At 39.5% G+C, this 21,130-nt stretch overlaps 1 protein-coding gene across 1 annotated transcript in view; it reads right to left on the bottom strand.

The window, feature by feature from the left end:
• Positions 1-21,006, bottom strand: part of NSUN6 (NOP2/Sun RNA methyltransferase family member 6) — a 40,826-nt gene extending 19,820 nt beyond the window's left edge. The window contains exons 1-11 of the mRNA XM_014946117.1: positions 20,555-21,006; positions 20,220-20,431; positions 19,311-19,472; positions 14,064-14,172; positions 13,219-13,374; positions 11,319-11,398; positions 10,063-10,172; positions 7,043-7,196; positions 5,186-5,267; positions 2,606-2,717; positions 568-588 (exon numbers count right to left, since the gene is read on the bottom strand). Coding sequence (XP_014801603.1) covers positions 568-588; positions 2,606-2,717; positions 5,186-5,267; positions 7,043-7,196; positions 10,063-10,172; positions 11,319-11,398; positions 13,219-13,374; positions 14,064-14,138 — 790 coding nt within the window. The 5' untranslated portion in view covers positions 14,139-14,172; positions 19,311-19,472; positions 20,220-20,431; positions 20,555-21,006. The remainder of the gene's footprint in view (positions 1-567; positions 589-2,605; positions 2,718-5,185; positions 5,268-7,042; positions 7,197-10,062; positions 10,173-11,318; positions 11,399-13,218; positions 13,375-14,063; positions 14,173-19,310; positions 19,473-20,219; positions 20,432-20,554) is intronic.
• Positions 21,007-21,130: the final 124 nt, after the last annotated feature.

Genomic DNA, 21,130 nt, shown 5'->3' with positions numbered 1-21,130 from the left:
TTTAACACTGGAAAAAAAAAAAAAAAAAAAAAAAAAAAAAAGGAAAAATAAAAGAGGTTTCAATCACAGAATACCAGGTTTGGAAGGGATCTCAAGGATCATCTGGTCCAGTCTTTCTTGGCAAAAGCACAGTCTAGACAAGATGGCCCAGCACCCTGTCCAGCTGAACTTTGAAAGTGTCCAGCGTTGGGGAATTCACTGCTTCCCTGGGGAACTTATTCCAATGGCTGATTGTTCTCATTATGAAAAATTTTCTTCTTGTGTCCAATTGGAATCTCCCCAGGAGCAACTTGTACTCATGACCTCTTGTCTTTTCCATGCAACTCCTAGTAAAAAGGGAGTCTCCATCTTCTTTGTAGCCAGCCTTTAAATACTGGAACACACTGATAAGGTTTCCCCTAAACCTTCTTTTCTCAAGGCTTTCCCTCCCACAGCAGCACCGCACTGGTCACTCCTATTGACCCTGTTGCCCACCAGGACCCCAAACCCCTTTCCACAGAGTTGCTCCCCAGCCAGGTCGATCCCAGCCTGTGGAATTCCTGGCTTATGTTTTCCTAGAAGCAAGACCTTCCACTTGTCCGTGTTGATCTTTCTTTCCTTTGTGTTTACAGATTTCATCTAGCATATCGTGGTGTGTGTCTGTTTGGATTTATCCTGTACTCAGGGACTATCCCTTGGCCTCCTTGGCCACCTGAGCACGTTGCTGGCTCATACTCAGCCAGCTGTTGACCAGCACCCCAGGTCCTTTTCCCCCAGGCAGCTCTCCAGCCACCAACACGTGCACACTGACAACTGATCGTACTCAAAATTCAGGACTGTTGCTAAAACAGGGGATGTGCTGCACATGTGCTCTACTGCGGGTGTACGTCCTTCTCCTGAGAGACTCTGAGCACAACGAACAAGCTGGAAGACAAAAGTTCTTCCCTCATCTGGCCCATGCCACAACAACTTCCTGAAGGACATCTGGAGAACAATGGTGGTCGGGACCAGGTCCAGAGAATAATAAATTATCAAGTTTTGCTGACTGCGGGGAGGTCGGACCAGATGACCTTTGGAGGTCCCTTCCAGCCTGGGCAACTCTATGATTCTAAGTTTTAACTATTCCCAGCTCCTATTTAAAAGAACAATTTTACATTTCACTTATCTCATTCAAAAACAATATATTAATTTTTACAATTAAATCACCAAAAAAAAAAATATAAGATTGATTCAAATGTTTCTGAAATGTTAATGATTTAATACACTGCCTAGGGAAATTTAGTACAGAAAATTTATGAATGGAACTTAAGAATAAAAAAGCAGTGCTGATTTACTAAAGGAGCATGTATTTTTTGCCGGGTCTTAAACTAAAATTATATACTCAGAAAAGCAAAATGAATTCAGACAATTTTCAACACCTCTATTCTTAATCTTTACCACTTCAGCTGGTAAGCAAAAAATCAAACTATCTAAAATGGCTAAGGGAAAAAACAGTTATACAAAGTTATACAAAACATAAATATATAGATGGAAAAAGTATAGATGTAAATAAATACATAACAGAAATATATGCTTTTGCAGACTTCCATTATTTATCATGCTGAAATTCTTTACTGGAAGCTCTATAAATCTGTCCAGTAGATGTCCAATGCCTGTTTGCTAACTCTCCATACTGAAGGAACAAATGCTTCAATAACCAAACCGGCACAGAGCTGCCTGCCTGTCTGTTCTAGATCATTCCTCACTGCTCCTTCCCACTAACACACAGCCAACTGTTGAAGCACTGCATCATGTAACTGCAAGACTTCTAGATAATCTGTTATATTCCAATCACACTATTCCAATGAAAATAATACTGCCTTATACATTTTGTAGAGGAAAAAAATCACATCTCTTTCCCCTTTCTACTAAAAAAGAGTAACCTGCATTTCTGTCTTTCATTCTGCATATAGCAATTTGATATATGCCCATTGTTATTCCTATATCCACATTCTCTTTGGCTTGTGTGTTATTTTCCTTTGTCTTTCTCTAAATATTTTTTGTTTCTTTTCATATTGCTACTTTCTAATGAGATATTTTTTGATTTTGTGACCTACCTTAGAACAACAGACTAGAAATACAGTCTAAGATTATATTTGCACTCCATAATTGATAATTTTTACTGAGAAGAAAGTTAATTAGATTAGGAAATTTTTATTATGCTTTTGTATAGAGTTGTGCATTCTTTTGGCACACAGCAGTAACCCCTGATTTCCATATATTCTCTGTTTCATTAATCCAGCATATTCCTATGTAACTTTGCTTTACATGTTACAAATCCTTCCATTACAAATAAATCAGTAACATTTAAAAATTTAAATCAAATGTATTTCAAAAGGTCAATTTGCAGCAAATAAGTTTTTTAAACGTGATGGTGACTGTTTAATAAAGATAAGTCTGTGCCCATTTCAGTAACTCTGATATGTAGCAAAATATATTGGTAAGCAGAACATTCAAATATTAATTTTTCATTGTTGGAAATGATCTGTGCACTCTGACAGCTAAAGTGAAGTGAGCTGTGCCAATGAACAGTGAAGATTTTCTTCACTAAGACTGAAAGGCTCAATGCCTTCTCTTACCTGGTCACGCATTAATGTTGCAAGATGGGTTGTTTTTCCTCCAGGTGCAGCACACATATCCAAAATTCTCTCTCCTGGTTGAGGATTTAAAATATGGCTCACAACCACAGAAGGCAAGTTCTATCATAAAAACAAATATGGGAGAATTCAAGATTTATGTTCTGTAACAAGTCCTGTATTAAGGAATGACAAACTTGTCAAAACAATAATTCACTCAGCAGAGAATATATCTATGATAGTGCTTGCCAGTTCCTGAACAGAAAACTAACTATTGGGGTTATATAAATGAGAAAGTATAGGTCAGAAAATCTCCAGTGGCTCCTTTTTTAGGTAAAGTTATGTATAAGTATCTATGACTGAAGTTTAAGGGTTTGTGACTATGGAGACTACAGTGCTAAACATCAAAATAAAATAAGCTGATACTATCACAAACACAGAGCAGCTCTGTATATCACAAATATTTTATATTGATGTCTTTATTGGAGTCCTTATATATGAACATACTGGCATAGTGGCATAGTATAATAACAAACAGTAAGATCAATAGGCAGGAGTTTCAACTTGCTGAATTAAGGTACCAAGAAACTGAACTGCACTATTAATTGCATAAACAGAACAGATGCACTGAAGAGAAATAATATGCAATAACTGTGCACAGCATTGCAGCTTACACAAGATGGAAATATTCTGAAAGATTCTCTTCTAACTTGGTTCAACACAAAGGTATAAAAACTTCTTTAAACTGTCTGTACTACACGTTGTCTTTGGTTAGCAGAGTTTCAAGTTCCATGCCACAGTGTTAAAAAAAATGAACAATGATTCATCTCACACATGGCAAATTCAAGTCAAAAAAGCCAGGCTCAAAGGATTATGATCAGTCCAGCACGAAGTCCAGCTGGAGGTCAGTCAATAGTGGTGTATCCCAGGGGGGGCATTGGCGCCAATATTGCCTAACCTCTTATTATCCATAAGGACCTGGCTAATAGAACAGAGGGCACCCTAAACAAGTTTACAGAAGATATGAAACTGGAAAGAGGGGTTGATAAACTGGAAGGTTGTGCTTCTATTCAGAGGGACCTCGACATGCTGGAGAAATGGGAAAAACAGAAGTGTCATGAAGCTCAACAGAGAGAACTGCTAACTCCTGCTCCTGGGGCACCCCCCGCACCAACACAGGCTGGGGCTGCCTGCCTGGAAGGCAGCTTTGCAAAGACAGCCCCTGGGATCCTCATGGACAAAAAGTTGAATATGCTCTAAATTCTCATGTGCACCAGCCTCTTAAATAACCTGTGTCTCTAACAATTCTGTTCCTTGAAAGAAAGTACTCTGAAAAGCTGAAGAGGGGAAGAAAGGGCCTCTCCTTTACTGCAGGCCATGAGAAAATATACTGCTTGATAACCTACCTCTGCTCACGCTGGAAGACAGCACTGAGGCTGATCTTCAAATATTAACATCAATTCCAAACAGAATATATGCAAAAAAATAACTCATCTGCTGGTCTGATTCTTCTGACAAAAGAGATAATGACTAAGACAATTCACTGTAATAAAGGACTTACCTTACTGAGTGATAGTTACAAAAATCAAATTAGGAGATAACTTATAATTTCAGATAATATCTCTGAACATGGGCTTATTTGAGATAAAATTTACATTTGCTTTAAAGATTAAAATAACCCTTTTTTTTTTTTTTGAAGGCTGGACAGCTTGATTTTGCTTTAAACCCAGCTGCTAAATCTTCAATTTAAATACAAAAAAATGCAATACCGTTGTTGGCACACTAATTGTCTCAGAAATCTAACTAAGGTGTTCACCTAAACTTACTTTATGTCAGCTGAAATCAAGAATTTCACCTGATCTTAGAAAACTAGAAAGTTCCATGATTTCATCACCCTATGTTTCAGCATAGCACAGGTGCCCAGTTGACATATCTGAGTATTGTTTTTAATTATTTTTATTGGGAGGGAAAAGGAGTATAGGTATGACAAATATTAAAGATGCAAAAGGAAAAGCTAGCTTGAAATAAATTCTTAAGTTTTACAATAAAAACTACAAAAAAGTTTGTCATTATTTGGAAGCTGTGCAGACTTATGGTAAGAGAGAGTGAAAGCTGTGCTACTGTAAGATTTTTCATGGTTATTTTGTTGAGGTGGATTTTTTTCATTCGGGCTAAAAAGATACGAATTTTCTCTTCAACCTGAAGACAACCAAATATTTGGAGATTTTCCTGTTTATCTACAGAAGAGTATAGCCTGAAAGAGGCTCACATTCCAGAGTTCATACACAGATTCCAAAAACTAGAAGTTCTATGCAGAGTATCTGTGTAAAAAGAATTTCTACATTTTAAAATGAAGTCACTTAAAAGTCATTGTAACTCATTTTGAAGTCCCTTATGACATCTCAGATGCAGTATGATTAAACCATCTACATGTAGGTACTGATTTCATTCTAAATATTCTATTTTCTTTAAATCAAATGAGTGACTCAGGTGCCATAATGCACAATGAATAAATAAAGTCTTAATTTGTGCTTAGAGGATATTAATTATTCAGCAAATAATACCAGCTTTTATTTTTGTAATAAGCATACCTGTAAAAACAAATGACTAGGGAGCACATTGTCAAAGGAAGGACTAAGGTAGACTGGCTCTATCATTCTTACGCCCATCCCACTGAAAAACAGGAAAAGAATATTTTAACTACTCAGATTTATAATTTTTAACAGTATTCAATTAAAATCAGCATGCTTACAAATAGAAACTTGAAACAATAATTGTACAGAAATTAAAGCACATATAAATCAACTAAGAAAAATACTTTTACAATTTTGTAATCTGACATTCTTTAAAATTACATCATTAACTTGGGTTAACCGTAACAAGAAAAATACTTTTACAATTTTGTAATCTGATATTCTTTAAAATTACATCATTATCTTGGGTTAACTGTAACAAAAAATGTACTACATTATAAATTGAAACTATCTGTAAAAATTGCATAAAGCAAATTTACCTTTTTTGTACACAAGACCAACTGAGATCTAATCCAAACCTTGATAACGTAAAGAAATGCAGGAAAAAAAAACCCCTGAAATGTACCAACTGAGATCTAATCCAAACCTTGATAATGTAAAGAAATGCTCACAAAAAAACCCCAAATAGGTTAATTTCAATCCATAACTGCTTTTGGCTAGCCACGTATGCACTAGGGCACTGACATATGATTTCCTTCTTAGATCTTCTCTCCATTTTTCTAGGCTGTCTCAGATTTCAGTCAAACAACTAAAGAAATTCTATTTCAAAAGTCTTAAAGGAACAGTGATTTGCCTGCAAAGCAAAGGTTTGAACTTAGAAGCAACCTAAAAGTTTTAAATATGGATGAAGTTCTGACACAGATTTCATTATGACAAGCGTATAAAGAAATGGACAACAAGAAAAAGAAAAACAAGAAAAAAATAATACTGAGCCTGAAAACAATTGATTACTGAAGATAACAAGAATGAGTATTATTTTGCATATCCACTCAGTCCAACAAGGAGGAGGAAGGATATGAGGAAACAAACTTGCAGGCACCAGATTTAGTGTTACATACTGCCATTCCATTCATCAACTCAACAGGCATATCCTACCACTACTTCTACTATTTAAGCTTTCATAAATCAGAAATCCTCTGACAATGTGAACTTTTTTACTAGATATTTTGTAGCTTGTTCTTGGCATGTAAGGTCTCACTCATTAATTTGATGTCCATGCTCTTCTACACTGCTTTTTACATGTGTTTTAGATGACAGAAGAAGAACAACTCATATCTTTTGGCAAAAAAATAGAAAAGCACGTAATCTTGAAATAGATAACTACCTTGGCAAATGCTATTAATTTTTTGTAGATATTTGACCTTATGTTCTGTCCCCTGCCCCACCAAAGAGCACCTATATTCTTAGGAGATGGAGAAATCAAAAAGGCTGCATTTTGGTTCCATCCAAATGGGAAAGTGGTACAGAACAATTTACCAAAATGCTGTTCTGCAATGGTGAGAATGTTTGTCGCTCTATTTGTTTTATATTATAGAAGTCATACGCTAAACATAAATTCTGAAAAGGCTCCCATTTATTTCCTCCTGCCTCTCAAGTAAACTGGTATCTGGATACCACTATGAAACTAAATGTTGACTCTACTAATCCTTACTGTAGTACTTGAATCATAATTGCCATCACATTGCTGCTCCCTTAGTTGTGAAGTTACAGAAGACAGCAGGAGGCACGATTCTATTGTACTCCCAGAAACTAACACTTCCCAAAAAATACTTAAACTCCCATCACACAACACAGGTCTCAGTGAAAGCCGCCTTGTGGTTTCACATTGGGGAGAGAACATTCCAAAATGTCTTCCCATCTTCTTCCTTCCCTTTGCAAAGTTGTAGGTGTCAATTGCAGTTACTATAGACTTACTTCAATGGGCCACTGGAATTAAAGATTTCACTGCGACTCAGTTCTGAAATCCCATTTCCAAGGAAAACTTTGACTCCTTCAAATTCTTTGGCTCCTCTTTTACACTTCCCTTCAATATCTGAATACACTGAGACCAGATCTCCAGCTTTCATAACTGTGCAAACAAGAACGGAAATTTTGAGATTAATATTATACTTGACAAGACAGTAGTGATACTAAACAGACTATTACTTCAACTGATACTTGACAAGACAGTAGTGATACTAAACAATTCAGAATTTTCAGTAGACTATTACTTCAACTCCTGTATCATAGCAAAACTTGAACTTTCTTGATGTAATCAAAGAAAAATATTAACTCTTAGGCTTTAAAGTGTCCATGGTGAACGATGGCTACCAAGTGTCTAGAGCTATTAAGAGACAAGGTTACAAATCAGACAGTGGGCCTTGCTTCCTAACAGGCTGGACAATTTTTCACCTTCTTTATTTTATCCCCACAGGGTCACCCATAAGTTTTAAGCACACTTCAGGATTCAGTCCTGTGTGTGTGCTCCAAGCACACAAGTACATCAAACAACACTGGTTCACACTTACTGTACAAAGACAACAATACTAAATTTTTCTAACGGCCTCTCAATAGCCAGGTAGAACATAACTATAGCTCCTTTTTCTCAAACTACTGTTTTCGTACAAGTGATTATATATTCTTATTTAAACAAATTTTCTGGTGTGGCTCTTTTCCCTCTAAGGTAACCGCTGTTCTCAAAACTCTTTTAGAAGGAGTTTTACCTCTCCAATTTAGACCCTCCAGATCAGTAAAGTATGTAAACATACAACTACCCTACAAGTGTAGTCCTAGGGACTTAAAACTTTCTGAGCTGGAACAAAAATAGATGGAAAAGTGGGATGCTTTAGGTGACTTTGCAAAAGAGCAAACAAGCTCTATGCACTGACTGGCTGAAAAACATGTTTAAATATAAAGGCCTCCACTGACAGAACTAAACAATTTTTTAAAATTACATTTCTGATGTGACTGACTGGCTGGTGCAACCAGAAGATACAAGAAGTAAGATCAATGACAGTTCAACTTCCAAAGAATTCTTTGAATTCTATTTAGGAATCTTTCTTTCCATTTTCAAGTGGCCTTCTGAATATTCACAAATACCTCGGAATTCCTAAACAGTAATATTTGTTGGGTAGCCACTAGACATTTATTTTTTTGCATAACTTCTTCTACTCAACGTACACAAAACATCACGTGATAGTCTACTGTTACTGGCTGCTTAAACTTCACTCAACAAAAACTTTAACTCTTCCATCAAGCATATTTGCAGCATATTTTCTGCAGTATTCAAACATAAGGGATTTTATTTCACTCTCTGCTGATAATTATCCTTTCAAAATGCATTAGTATTGTGTACAGTTCTTAAGCTTTTTGCAGCTTACACTGGCAATCCATAAACATAAAGCTTAGAGTCTGATTAGTTAAATTAAACTCAAAGCCCCCTGATAATTAGTTTACCCTCATCTGGGTTGCAAGTTCAGTGATTAAATGCCTGTTCTTGCTATACTCTTTTTTTTCCTTAGTTATACCATCTGTGCTTAATAGAGCCTTATTCTATTTGCCCTCAAGTGGGTAGCATGCCTTTTTGTTTTATTTTCCTATCTGCAATTCCCCTGAAGTGTTCCTAAAGTTTTATAGTATCTTTTCTTTTCTTTGAATTGATGTTGCATGGATAATTACACGCAACAATTATGATAAATCACTAGTTGACTCAAAGAGGGATTTGAATATTTATGAGGCTGTCTAAATAAGCAGTTTCAACAACGGCTACGGCAATATACTTATTTCATTATCAAGTCCCAGATTGAAAAACATTCCTGTTCAGTGAATTTGACTTAAGCACATGCTTAAAACTTCTTGAAGGTTTTTTCCTGAAAGGGAATGAAGTTAAGTGGCTAGATAAATGCTTTCCTCGCTCCCTTTGTTTAATAATAAGAACCATGATGATTAGTAGATCTCATTGCAATAGAATAATGAGGTGAATCATCCAAAATTATGCTGGTTTCACATAAAGTTAATTTGACCTTTCAATAAAAAATAAATAGGCTGCTGAACACTAAGCACGTATATGTAGATTTTTTTATCTTGTCTCACAGGCATTAAACAAAAATTTCTATTTCTTAACCATCTGACATTAAAATTGACGATTTTTCTCACCAACAGAAAAAAAAAACCCACAAATTTTTACTAGATCTCATACACAAACAATATCAAATGAATCACCAATTGATTGAAAAAAAAGTTGTGTTTTTTTTTCTTTAGACCTGTAATCAAACAATATCAAATGAATCACCAATTGATTAAAAAAAAAAAGTTGTGGTTTTTTTTCTTTAGACCTGTAACGTAGAAACTGACAGGATTATGAAAGCAAGTGCCTTTGTGACTGCGTGAAGAAATAGCATATCTGGCAAGAGCATCTCTAAAATAACCAACATACATCCAGTTATCATCCAGATGTCTCTCTTCAGACATTCCTCTTTTCTCTTTTTTATTTTTTTTTTTAAAGACTGGAATGCTGTAAAACTTCTGTGAGTTTATTCTACTGAACATCCATAAAAGTTACAGTATTCAGTAGTAAAAAAACTTTCAAAATGCCAGGTTTTAATTTGAACCTGCTCTTTAAAAGGTTTTCAAATGAAAACATGAATTCAAAATCCTTGAGAATTAATACTTCAGCTAAGAATTACATATAGAAAAATGAACTTAAAACATGCCAGGTGAAAAATAACTACATATAATTTATTACAAGTATAAAGCAAAAATACTGAAAATCTTAAGAAAAAGCCAGAAAAACTTCAAAAAAATATTTACCATAACTTAAAAATATAAGATTAATTTCAGCTGTGAATAGGAGAAAAAAAAAATAATGTCACTAATTATTGGAAATTGTCATCAAGGGGTGGCATTTTTTTCCTTCCTCTTTACAACTTAACTGGATGCATTTAGAGAACTCTTACATCTTGAGGTCGATATGATTCCAGGGACATAAACGTGTGCTCCTCGAAGCACTGCGTATCCACAGTGGGCTCCAACAATTACTTCAGACGCATGTTTTTTTAAATCTTGCCTAAAAATACAAAATGTAGTCCAATTAAAAAAAAATAAAAGAACCCAAGTAAACACTAGTTCAGAAATACTGTTTTTGTCAGTGTGTATTACATTTACATACAATTACTATTGTGTATTACATTTTAAAAAATTATTTTAGTCCCAGGGGAAGCAAAGGAAAGAGCCAAGAATGAAAACAGGTGCCCTAAATAAAGCAGATTGTGATACATTCCAGCACTGCTATGAACCTGACACAGGAATACAAATAAATTATATTGGGATGGAGAAATAAGCCTCTATCCCTTCCTAGGCCATATGATTGCAAAGTGGCCTTTTTGTGTTTAACAACTGCTAAGTACTTCTATAATAAATGTGTAAAGAGTTCCAAGGACCTCTGCCAGTAAAAATTGTGAAGACAGTTACTTCAACTTATTAAAGTGTAAATATATTTGAATATAAAAAGAATGGAATGTCCAGAAAAAGATGCTACAAAAGAGAATTAAATGTGAACAAAGAAAAAATAAAAGCAATAAATGCTATTTTAGAGTGCAAAGCATTTACACTCTACTTTTTGCTAAAAACTGAATCTGAAGTATGTTAGTCTTCAATAAACAAGATACTTTAAATAAAATGTTCATCGGTGAATTCAATAAAATAATGAAGAAACTCCATAGGGGCAGACACAGATGCAACATGGGAAATACCCAAATATATCTTAAGAATGAAGAACAAATAGGCGTTTTGTAGGAGATAAAATTGATTCAGGAATCCTCTCAGCATTATGGATCCAGTCTCCCTAAGTTTAGCTGTGGACTTGATTCCAGTGGAAGAAAAGACTGCCTATATTTAGCTATTTTACCCTCTAGTTCTATATTCCACCGCAAAACTTTAGTTCTTCTGTTTGCCACCTACCTGGCTTTCCAGAGAGGAGGTATTTTCCCTATAAAAGCTAATCTCATAAATAAGGAAAGAACTCTATGTTTTCTTGCATCTTTTAAGGACTAAAACTCTGACCTGGTTAGGATATGGACTGCCCACTACGTCTTAATATAAACAAAGTTGTGCTTCATTTATAGCAAGTTAGTTATCGTAACTGTTTAACAAGAAATTTATAAGTAAAATATGTGTTATGACATTTTAAGGTTAGAAACCAAAAATTTCAAACCTGGGTCCAATGACAGGAATTAATAAGATGTCCTGGAGTTTCGGGTGCTCAAGAACTGGAACACATAGTCCTTTAAATTGCTGTTTCATTAAAAAACATAATTATTAAGCAATACTAAAAAAAACCCTAATATGTAAGCATTTAATTAGACTGAAAACTATTTCTCCACTCACAATTTATAGCAGTAGAGTACAAAAATGAAAGCTGTAAAACCAGTTAAGAGAGATTTGGAAAGAGGGAGTAAGGAGATACTCCACATTAAAAACACTAGTGTAAAAAACCAAACATGTAATAAATTGAGAAATAACAAGGCCACAAAGGGATTCACTGAGAACTGACTTCAGGGAGTGGGACAGTGTTCCAACACTCATAACCCTACCACTAGTTTTTGCTTTATTCTGGAAGAAGGTTGTGTTGAGTTGTCATCAGATCACAGTAACACCACCAGAGAAGCCTGGGGCTAATCTGTGTTATTATTTTGATGTTATTAATTATAAACCACTGTTTATTCATGTATTGCCTGCCTGCCTGCTTTATTCTGGAAGAAGGTTGTGTTGAGTTGTCATCAGATCACAGTAACACCACCAGAGAAGCCTGGGGCTAATCTGTGTTATTATTTTGATGTTATTAATTATAAACCACTGTTTAACTCTACTCATGTGTTGCTTGCCTTACTTAATACGCCAAGTTGGTAACCCTTTTCATTTTAGTTTTCAAATCTTAACTTTGGATTGGGTACTGAGAGCTGAGTTGTGCAGACAGTTGAAGAAAACGACAGCTTGCCATTTTAGAACTGCTCCTGGACTTTGAAAAGACAATGCTTTCTTGCCTGAACCTTCTAAAATATAACCCTAAAACATGCAATACCATAAATTGGTTTCCATCTGACAAAGAAGCATTCTCTTTGAAGAAGGAAAACAACCAGTGAGTAAATTTTTGTTAAAAACTGCTGTGTAGTTTCCTTTTCTAATTTGACCACAATTAAAAATACAAAATTTTATGAAAAGCCAGTCTTAATTAATTTTTCAGCGAAGCATTTTCCTTGAAGCAAAATATCATGCTGCAATACCCATTTCCAGATTTCTACAATCAAGCTAAAAGCAGCATAACTCATTACCATTCCAGCCAACAGAATACTGTCAACTGCCTCTGCATCCCAGAAATGTCTTGGCTCCTCTCATGCAATAGCTCCCTGTACACCCACTGCCATTAATAATTTACCTAAAGGAGGACTGGAGCTTTTTAGACAGAATGAAGATCTAGGATGGAGTTTTAAAATAATCTACTTCTTAAACATAAATGCTAATGCATTATCAGATAAATAAATGTTTAATTAAGGTAAGTAAAAATAAAAAAAAATATGTAAAGATTAAACAGGTTAAAAAAAAAAATACAGCGGCTGCAGGGCATCACTCTGGCTCCAGTTTCTAAAACATACAAATTTTCTCATTTCCCTAAAGTTTGTGCAACGAGACATATATTCTCCTTTAAGATTAAATAAAAATGTTCTAAATATGCTGAACACAGCATACTGAACTACAGTTTTTATCTATTTCTACCCTCTTCTCTCAACTTCCAATGCTGGTACAATATTTACTACAGTAGTACCCCAATCCCCTCTAAGGTCTGGATCTGCCATTTAAAAGAGTTAATAGTCTTTTCTCTTCTGCTGTTGCCTTTCTTGGATGTATTAGATAAGGAATACTGCTAGACAATGAATTTTGATTTAACTGTTAATGCTGACAGGAAATCAATATGATTGCATAATGTTAATACTAATGGACGCATATTAACTTAAGGAATAGTTTCCAGTAATGAAAAGCTCTCATAATCAGGCAAAAGATGAAATATCCTGCTACTTTTGCTGTAACAAAAAAAAAAAAAAAAAAAAAGCACAAACCTTCTGGATTTCTTCAAACAGCATTTTTTTCACATGTTTCACTGAGGCCAAGTGGGTATTAACTCTAACAGTTGTGAAAGATGGTGGATGAGACAGATGACTTAACAGAGATTGATATTTTCTCTCTACCTCCTGTGTACCTAAAGCAGTGATAAGCTGAAAGTGAAAGAAGAGATTTTAAAATAAATATTAAAAGAAATTCACACGGCAACCTCTTGCTCAGTGCAAAAAAAAACCACCCCACTGAATAAACATTCTGTAGAAATGGAGGAATACAGTCGTGTGGTGTGCGATGTGAGGAACGTCTATGGCTGGTGGCCTAATTCCAGTGAAAACCTCATAAATTTCTTGAAAAGGACTTGTTGGAAAAATAGTCAGATTAGCAAGATCATTGGAAACAGGCTGTAGCAAGTACCAAATGTAACTGCTAGCGAGCTCTGTCATACTGCACAGAGAACAGTCCTAAGGAGATGGAAGAGTAGATTCAAAACTAAGAATTAATAACGTTTATCTCCACATACAAAAACATAATTTTTGTGTCTTTTGACATTACATAGGTAATAAGTGGTTAATTTTCTATGTGATCGTGCTTCATTGGGATCCAAAAATGAACTCTCAGATTTATGCTAACTTTAGTTTAAATGTTTTTATGTTATTTTGAGCCAACAGGCCTGAAGAATAATTTTATATTTTCCATAGAACTATATATTAAAATCTGTGTCTAATGTAAAGACAATAACTTATTCTAAGGTATTAAAGCTGGACAAAATATTAAATCAAAGGAATATTAACAGTGTTCGATAAATGAATATTTATTGATAATGAGTAGTATCTAATTCACATACCTCATTATTTCTGAACACGTTGGTGAGATACTCTTCAACTTCACGTTGGAAAGAGATTTTGGGGAAAAAAGACATCTTCCTTCAGTTTTTAAAATCTGCTGGTAAAGAACTGAAACAAACAAAATATTTTCTTAGTGGTTGTTTTTACTGTACTCAAAATTCCAAATATTGCTCATCATGCAACTCTAACAGTGTAACTGTTAATTACATTTCACAATACGTTCATTAACATGCTGACCATTTGCAGTCCCCTTACAATAGGATGTGGCGGTGTGCTCTCCCCCTCACCCCCCCCAGCTCCTGCTCAAGCCATAACCATCAGTGGGAGCTGTGATGGGTTTTGGGGGACGGCTGGCAACGCAGCCAAACGCCGTCTGGAGTGGGGACCTAGGTGTTTTGTTCCCATGCAAATATGACTATAGGTCAATTATCTTACTCTATAAATAGTGGACAGAGCCCTTTGAGCTCTCCTGCACCCTCAACGGGAGGGTCTCCCTGACAGCTTCTCTCACCCTGTCCCCTCTGCAGTAAATAACCAAGTGTACCTGGCTGTGCAGCTCTTAAAACACTGTCACATTCACTACCAACTTTGTTAAATCACCGTTTTATATTAATAAATATTTCTCTACTTCACTCTTTCGCAACATAAGGCTCCTGGTTTCCCTGCTGTGACATCCTTCCCCGCCATACCTTCCCAGGCTACTCTAGCAGTGTTTGAAATGTGAAGAAAGCATCAACATGTCTAAATCCTGTTCCATTCAAGTTCCCCTAGGTGTCCTTGGGGACAACGTGCTGCTTAAGTCCTAGAATTCACTCACAAAGGTCAAGTTCCCCTAGGTGTCCTTGGGGACAACTTGCTGCTTAAGTCCTAGAATTCACTCACAGACTCCTCACAGGATTTAGCTTTGATTCTTATTCCATGACATCATCATATCTGTTCATTTTTAGAGATAATCTTCTAATTTTTCCCTCTCAGGTTTCTTTTCCTCAAGCTTAACTTCTTAGGTTTCCTCCATAGTTCAAATTATCCAAACTTCATAACGGGGGGACACATGCATGACTGTGAACAATGATTTTTATTTTTTCCATATATACTTAAAAAATTAAAGGACTGTAAGTAACACCTTTCTCTTGAGTCCATGTTTAATTCACAGTAGGACTAGTGAAGCATTAACGCAACAGTAGCTCTGCTGATCCTTACTGAGACTCTTCAAGCTGTCTGGGGAAAGATGACATGCTTAAAAAGTACAGGAAATTTCCAGATGTTGCTTTAATTCCTTCTGCAAAGCCCAGCTATAAAGTCCCTACTATGCCCCAAGGGAGCTTTTATTCTTCCTTATTATTTTCTGTTAATTTTCCTCTGTAGGTAATAAAATACAGTCCTCTTCCCAAATTGTATCTCTCCACCCCTATATTGCCTGGATTTTGAAAGATTATATACACTTCAGTCTGAAACGAGACTTCCTAAAAATTTGATAGTCTGTTGACACCAACCTGAACGGAGGGAAAGTGAGAACCTTCCCCATCCACCCTCCCACGAGGTTTATTCCATCCACAACAAGGAAATCTGAATACTAAAATACTACAGTTTCATTGTATTAAAGATACTTGCAGAACATATATCGGAAAGTCTGGTATTCGTTCTATTTTAATAAGAGGCTATTTGACACTTCTGCCATACAAAACCCCTCAAAATAGCTTTTTTTGATATGTCAGATTCAGCTGAAGTTTTAATGTGAGAAGAACGTTATCTTTTTCAGACTCAACTTATGAGCCCAGACAAAGAAAAATTTCAGTTTCATGGATAGGAGTTTCAAAGTCTTATTCCCAACATTAGCAGCCTTTGAAAGAAACCGTAACCGAATTAATGAACTTCTTTTTAGAATTTAACAAACTGCCCAAAAGAATTTCCCTCAACATTCCTACTAAATCTAATAGTACTACAGTAGTTCATATTACAACTGAAATTACCAAAGTTCAGTTTTTACTTTTCCGATAATGGGATGTATCAAGCCTCTTAGCTGTTGTCCTAGGATGCCTATATTACGGGAAGAAAAGAATTAAAAACCAACACAAAAAAAAATCACCAACTCCCCCCCATATGGCTCACATTTGGAAAGTTTTTTCTTCAGAAGCCTCATAAACTAGCATTTAAAAAATCCCACGCTTGTGAATTTTTTTTAAGAGTTGAAAACCTGAATAGACTTAAGCAGGCGTTTGAAAACTGGTAGAAATATGTGTTATTTATAAATGAGCTCTACACATTACTTTGGTATTAACATTATGAAGGTGTATGGCATTTGAGTGGCAAGGTTTTGGTAGCAGAGGGGCTACAGGGGTGGCTTCTGTGAGAAGCTGCTAGAAGCTTCCCCCATGTCCAACAGAGCCAATGCCAGCCAGCTCCAAGAAGGACCCGCTTCTGGCCAAGGCCAACGGCAGTAGCACATCTGGTATAACATATTTAAGAAGAGAAAAAGCTGCTGCACAACAGCAATTGCAGTCGGAGAGAGGAGCAAGAATATGAGAGCAACCACTTTGCAGACACCAAGGTCAATGGAGGAGGAGGAGGAAGTGCTCTCTGCCAGAGCAGAGATTCCCCTGCAGCCCATGGCAAAGACCATGCTGAAGTAGGCTGTCCCCTTGCAGCCCATGGAGGTTAACGGTGGAGCAGATATCCACTCCATGGAAGACCCCATGCTGGAGCAGGTGGATGCACCTGAAGGAGGCTGTGACTCCATGGAGAGCCTATGCTGGAGCAGGCTTCTGGCAGGACCTGTGGCCCCATGGAGATAGGAGCCCATGCTGGAACAGGTTTGCTGGCAAGACTTGTGACCCCATGGGGGACCCACGCTGAACCCAGGCTGGAGCAGTTCATGAAGAACTGTAGCCCATGGGAAGGAGTCACACTGGAGAAGTTCATGGAGGGACCCCATGCTGGAGAAGGCGAGGAGTGTGAAGAGTCCTTCCCCTGAGCAGGAAGGAGCAGCCAAGATAACACGTGATGAACAGACCATAACTCCAATTCCCTATCCCACTGCACCACGCTGGGGGAGAAGATAGAAAAAATCAGGAATGAAGTTGAGCCTGGGAAGACGGGAGGGGTGGGTGCAAGGTGTTTTACAATTTAGTTTTTATTTTGCATTACCCTACTCTGATCAGATTGGCAATAAATTAAATTAATTTTCCCCAAGTCAAGTCTGTTTCACCTGTGATGGTAATTGCTGAATGATCCCTCCCTGTCCTTATTCTGACCCACGGGCCTTGCGTCCTATTTTCCCTCCTCTGTCCGCCCAGGAGGGGAGTGACAGAGACACACCTGGTGTCCAGCCAGGGTCAACCCACCACAGAAGGCAGCTTTTTAGGACATTAAATGGGTATTTTATGATAACCGTAGAATCCCACAGAACAACTGAGGTGACCTCACAATTACAGTTACTTCTTCATGGAAAAAACAACCACTGATCTGGCAGCATGCTGGCAACAGGACTTGTTTCATGGTAGCATACAGTCATATTTTATAAATGAGGTAGAAACATGAGCTACTAAGTTGTCAAAATAGAAAACTATTGGTCAAAACCACTACGCACAAAGGACAGAGCTGCAGTGAAGTTCCCTAAATGTGTTATAAAAGGAAAGCGTTAGACCCGTGATACAAATTAACATGACAACTATGTCAACAAGTATGGTTTGAAATTTCATACCAAAATAGAAAAGTTTTAATGAGTTAGAAACCACCATCCTTCTAAGCAGGATGGCAAGTATATTACAATGCCTGCAATATAATGAGGGCTAACAGAAAAACAAGAATACAATAGGAGATTTCACTTCTCCCTACGTAGATAAGATAGATGTCACAGAATCACAGAATCTTCTAGGTTGGAAGGGACCTTAAAGATCATCTTGTCCAACCGTCAACCTAATTTTGACAAAAATAGACACCCACACAACAAACAAGGAGCATCATCACTAAACCATACCCCCCAGCACTACATCAACCCGTCTTTTGAACACCTCCAGGGATGGGGCCTCAACCACCTCCCTGGGCAGCCCCTTCCAATGTCTGATGACCCTTTCAGTGAAAAAATTTTTCCTAATATCCAGCCTGAACCTCCCCTGGCGCAACTTGAGGCCATTTCCTCTTGTCCTGTCACCTGTGACTTGGGAGAAGAGACCGACCCCCATCTCTCTACACCCTCCTTTCAGGGAGGTGTAGAGAGCAATAAGGTCTCCCCTCAGCCTCCTCGGCTCCAGGCTGAATAACCCCAGCTCCCTCAGCCTCTCCTCATAAGACTTATTCTCCAGACCCCTCACCGTCTTTGTCGCCCTTCTCTGGACCCGCTCCAGCACCTCAATGGCTTTTTTATGGTAGGGGGCCCAAAACTGGACACAGTACTCAAGGGGAGGCCTCACCAGTGCCGAGTACAGGGGGACAATCACCTCTCGGGCCCTACTCCCCACGCTGTTCCTGACACAGGCCAGGATGCTGTTGGCTTTCTTGGCCACCTGGGCACACTGCTGGCTCATGTTCAGCCGACAGTTGACCAACACCCCCAGGTCCTTTTCTGCCCGGCAGCTCTCCAGAAGCATGATGCCACATCTGAGCTTTTAACCTCAGTTAACGAACACTCCTAGGAAGTCAAGGAACAGGTAGCAGAAGTTAAGACTTGACCCTGACTACTTCATAGGGCTGGTATGAAACGTTACTGCAGAAGAGCTGCTCTGTCACAGCAACCCAAAGGCACGTGGACTCAATGCATGCATTCAAGTGACAATTACAAGAAACCCACTATCGTTGTGCTTAGTTCAGGGAGAGGAACAATACATAAATGAGAAGCGATTCCTCAGTCAAACAGAGCAGTTAAAAGAATAAAACTATTGTAAGCAGCCTGGAAATTTTATTATCACGCAACTGGAGGTTCAGAGCACTCCCACACAACCTGCAGCTTCAGTGCTGTACTTCTGCCCTTCCAGTGCCCCTTACCTCAGAAAAGAGACAATGTGGCTCAGAAAGGTTCAGGGAAAGGCGATGACCTATAGCTAGTAAGTAAGTAAAGATTAAACAGTTTGCAATCTCCCAGGCTGGGAAACATAGTTGAGGGGGGATAGGATAAAAGCTTTTAATTCAGACGTGGCAGGCAGAAAGGCTGATGAGGGAGACTGTCTAGTGCCTCTTCAAATACAAGAGTTAGACTTCAAACAGAACTAGCAGGAGGCAGGTTCAAAACCTTTTTTTTTTTTTCCCCAAACCTGCTGTGCCATACACCTTGCCCCAGAAAAGGCTTGACGGACTTCAGAAGAGAGCCCCTGAGGGAGCATCACCTCCTGCTTGCCATCTCCATATGGATCTCCCTGTGCCTCTGTTGGGAGCTTCTGCCAGGGAGGCGATGCTGGACCAGGGCTTTGATCTACCTGTGTACATAAGCACCATGGGCAGACAAATGTAGCCAGCACTCAGAGACGCCAAAGAAGATTTAACTTTCAAACCTCTTTTCCCCGCTCTCCCACACGAGTTATCAGAGCTCAGAGCTTTCTGTTAACTCTAAAAAACATACAGTAAATCTCCACTTGATCACACTAGTTGAAGGCTTGCTTAATCATAGAATCATCCAGGTTGGAAGGGACCTTCAAGATCTTCTAGTCCAACCGTCAACCTAACTCTGACAAAAAACCGTCACTAAACCATACCTCCCAGCACTACATCAACCCGTCTTTTGAACACCTCCAGGGATGGTGCCTCAACCACCTCCCTGGGCAGCCCATTCCAAGGCTTAACAACCCTTCCAGTGTAAAAATTTTTCCTAATATCCAACCTGAACCTCTCCTGGTGCAACTTGAGGCCATTTCCTCTTGTCCTGTTGCCTGTGACTTGGGAGAAGAGACTGACCCCCACCTCACTACACCCTCCTTTCAGGGAGTTGGAGAGAACAAGAAGGTCTCCCCTCAGCCTCCTTTTCTCCAGGCTGAACACCCCCAGCTGCTCCTCATGAGACTTGTTCTCCAGACCCTTCACCATCTTGTTGCCCTTCTCTAGACTCGCTCCAGCCCCTCAATGTCTTTCTTGTGGTAAGGGGCCCAAAACTGCACACAGTACTCGAGGTGTAATGGTTTCAATATTTTTCCCAGCTACAAATTCATCGCAAAATTTAACTTACAAACCTCTTTTCTCCACACGAGCAAGGAGCCGGCCAGCTCGCTGCTGTAGGGAGCAGAATTTGGGGCTGCTTCCTTTATTCCCCCATCCTCCCCCTTAGTGAAATCCCCCAAGCGCCTGGAGGCCACAGCTCCCCACAGCCTCACAGGGGTCCCAGGGCTACTCGGTAGGCAGTGCACCTTCGTGGGGCACACCGCCATTCCAGGGAGACACGGACCTGGGGAAACCACCACAAGGAGAGAACACATAGGGACCTGACCAGACCAGGCCAGGCCGCCGCCTACCCCGCCCGCGGCGATGCCCAGGCCGCCGACCCGCCATCAGATCCCCCCCCACCTACCGCCGCGCTCCGGGCCGGTCCCGCCTCCTCCGGGGCGGCGGCAGGAAGTACCGCGGCGCAGGGCGGTGCCGGCCCGGCTGTTAGCACGGGAACCGGACAGGCCGCGGCGGGGGCTGAGGGGAGCGATCGCGGGGCTGTGGCGCGGCGGGACACACACACACACACACACACCCACCCACCCCTCTCCGGGGCGCGGGAAGGGCGGCAGCAAGGCCGGCCCAGAGCCCACCCAGCCCTGGCCTGGGCTGAGCGGTGCCCGTGCCGCCGCTGAGGGGCGGCAGCAGGGGTTTCCACCGCGGGCAGGGCCCGCTTTGCTGCGGCGCAAAGCCGCTGCGACAGCCTGTCTCCCGGTGTCGGGGGTCTGTGTCTCGGAGCAGCCGGTGCCGTAACGGCTTGGGTGAGGGGAAAGAAAGGGGCCGCTGCCAGCACAGCCCGGCAACGCTCCCGCCTCAGGGCCGCACCTCCTGTGGGCGGGGGCACGGGGCGGCCCCCTCCCGCCGCTGGCCCCGCAGCGGCACCGCCTCCTCCTCCCCGCCATGACGCACGGCGTGACGCGGCGCCACAGCCGCGTGGGCG

Source organism: Calidris pugnax, unplaced genomic scaffold (genome assembly GCF_001431845.1).
Source record: "Calidris pugnax isolate Ruff unplaced genomic scaffold, ASM143184v1 scaffold19, whole genome shotgun sequence".
Taxonomy (NCBI): domain Eukaryota; kingdom Metazoa; phylum Chordata; class Aves; order Charadriiformes; family Scolopacidae; genus Calidris; species Calidris pugnax.
The sequence above is the reverse complement of the archived record's forward strand: the minus strand, read 5'-3'. Positions and strand labels throughout refer to the sequence as shown.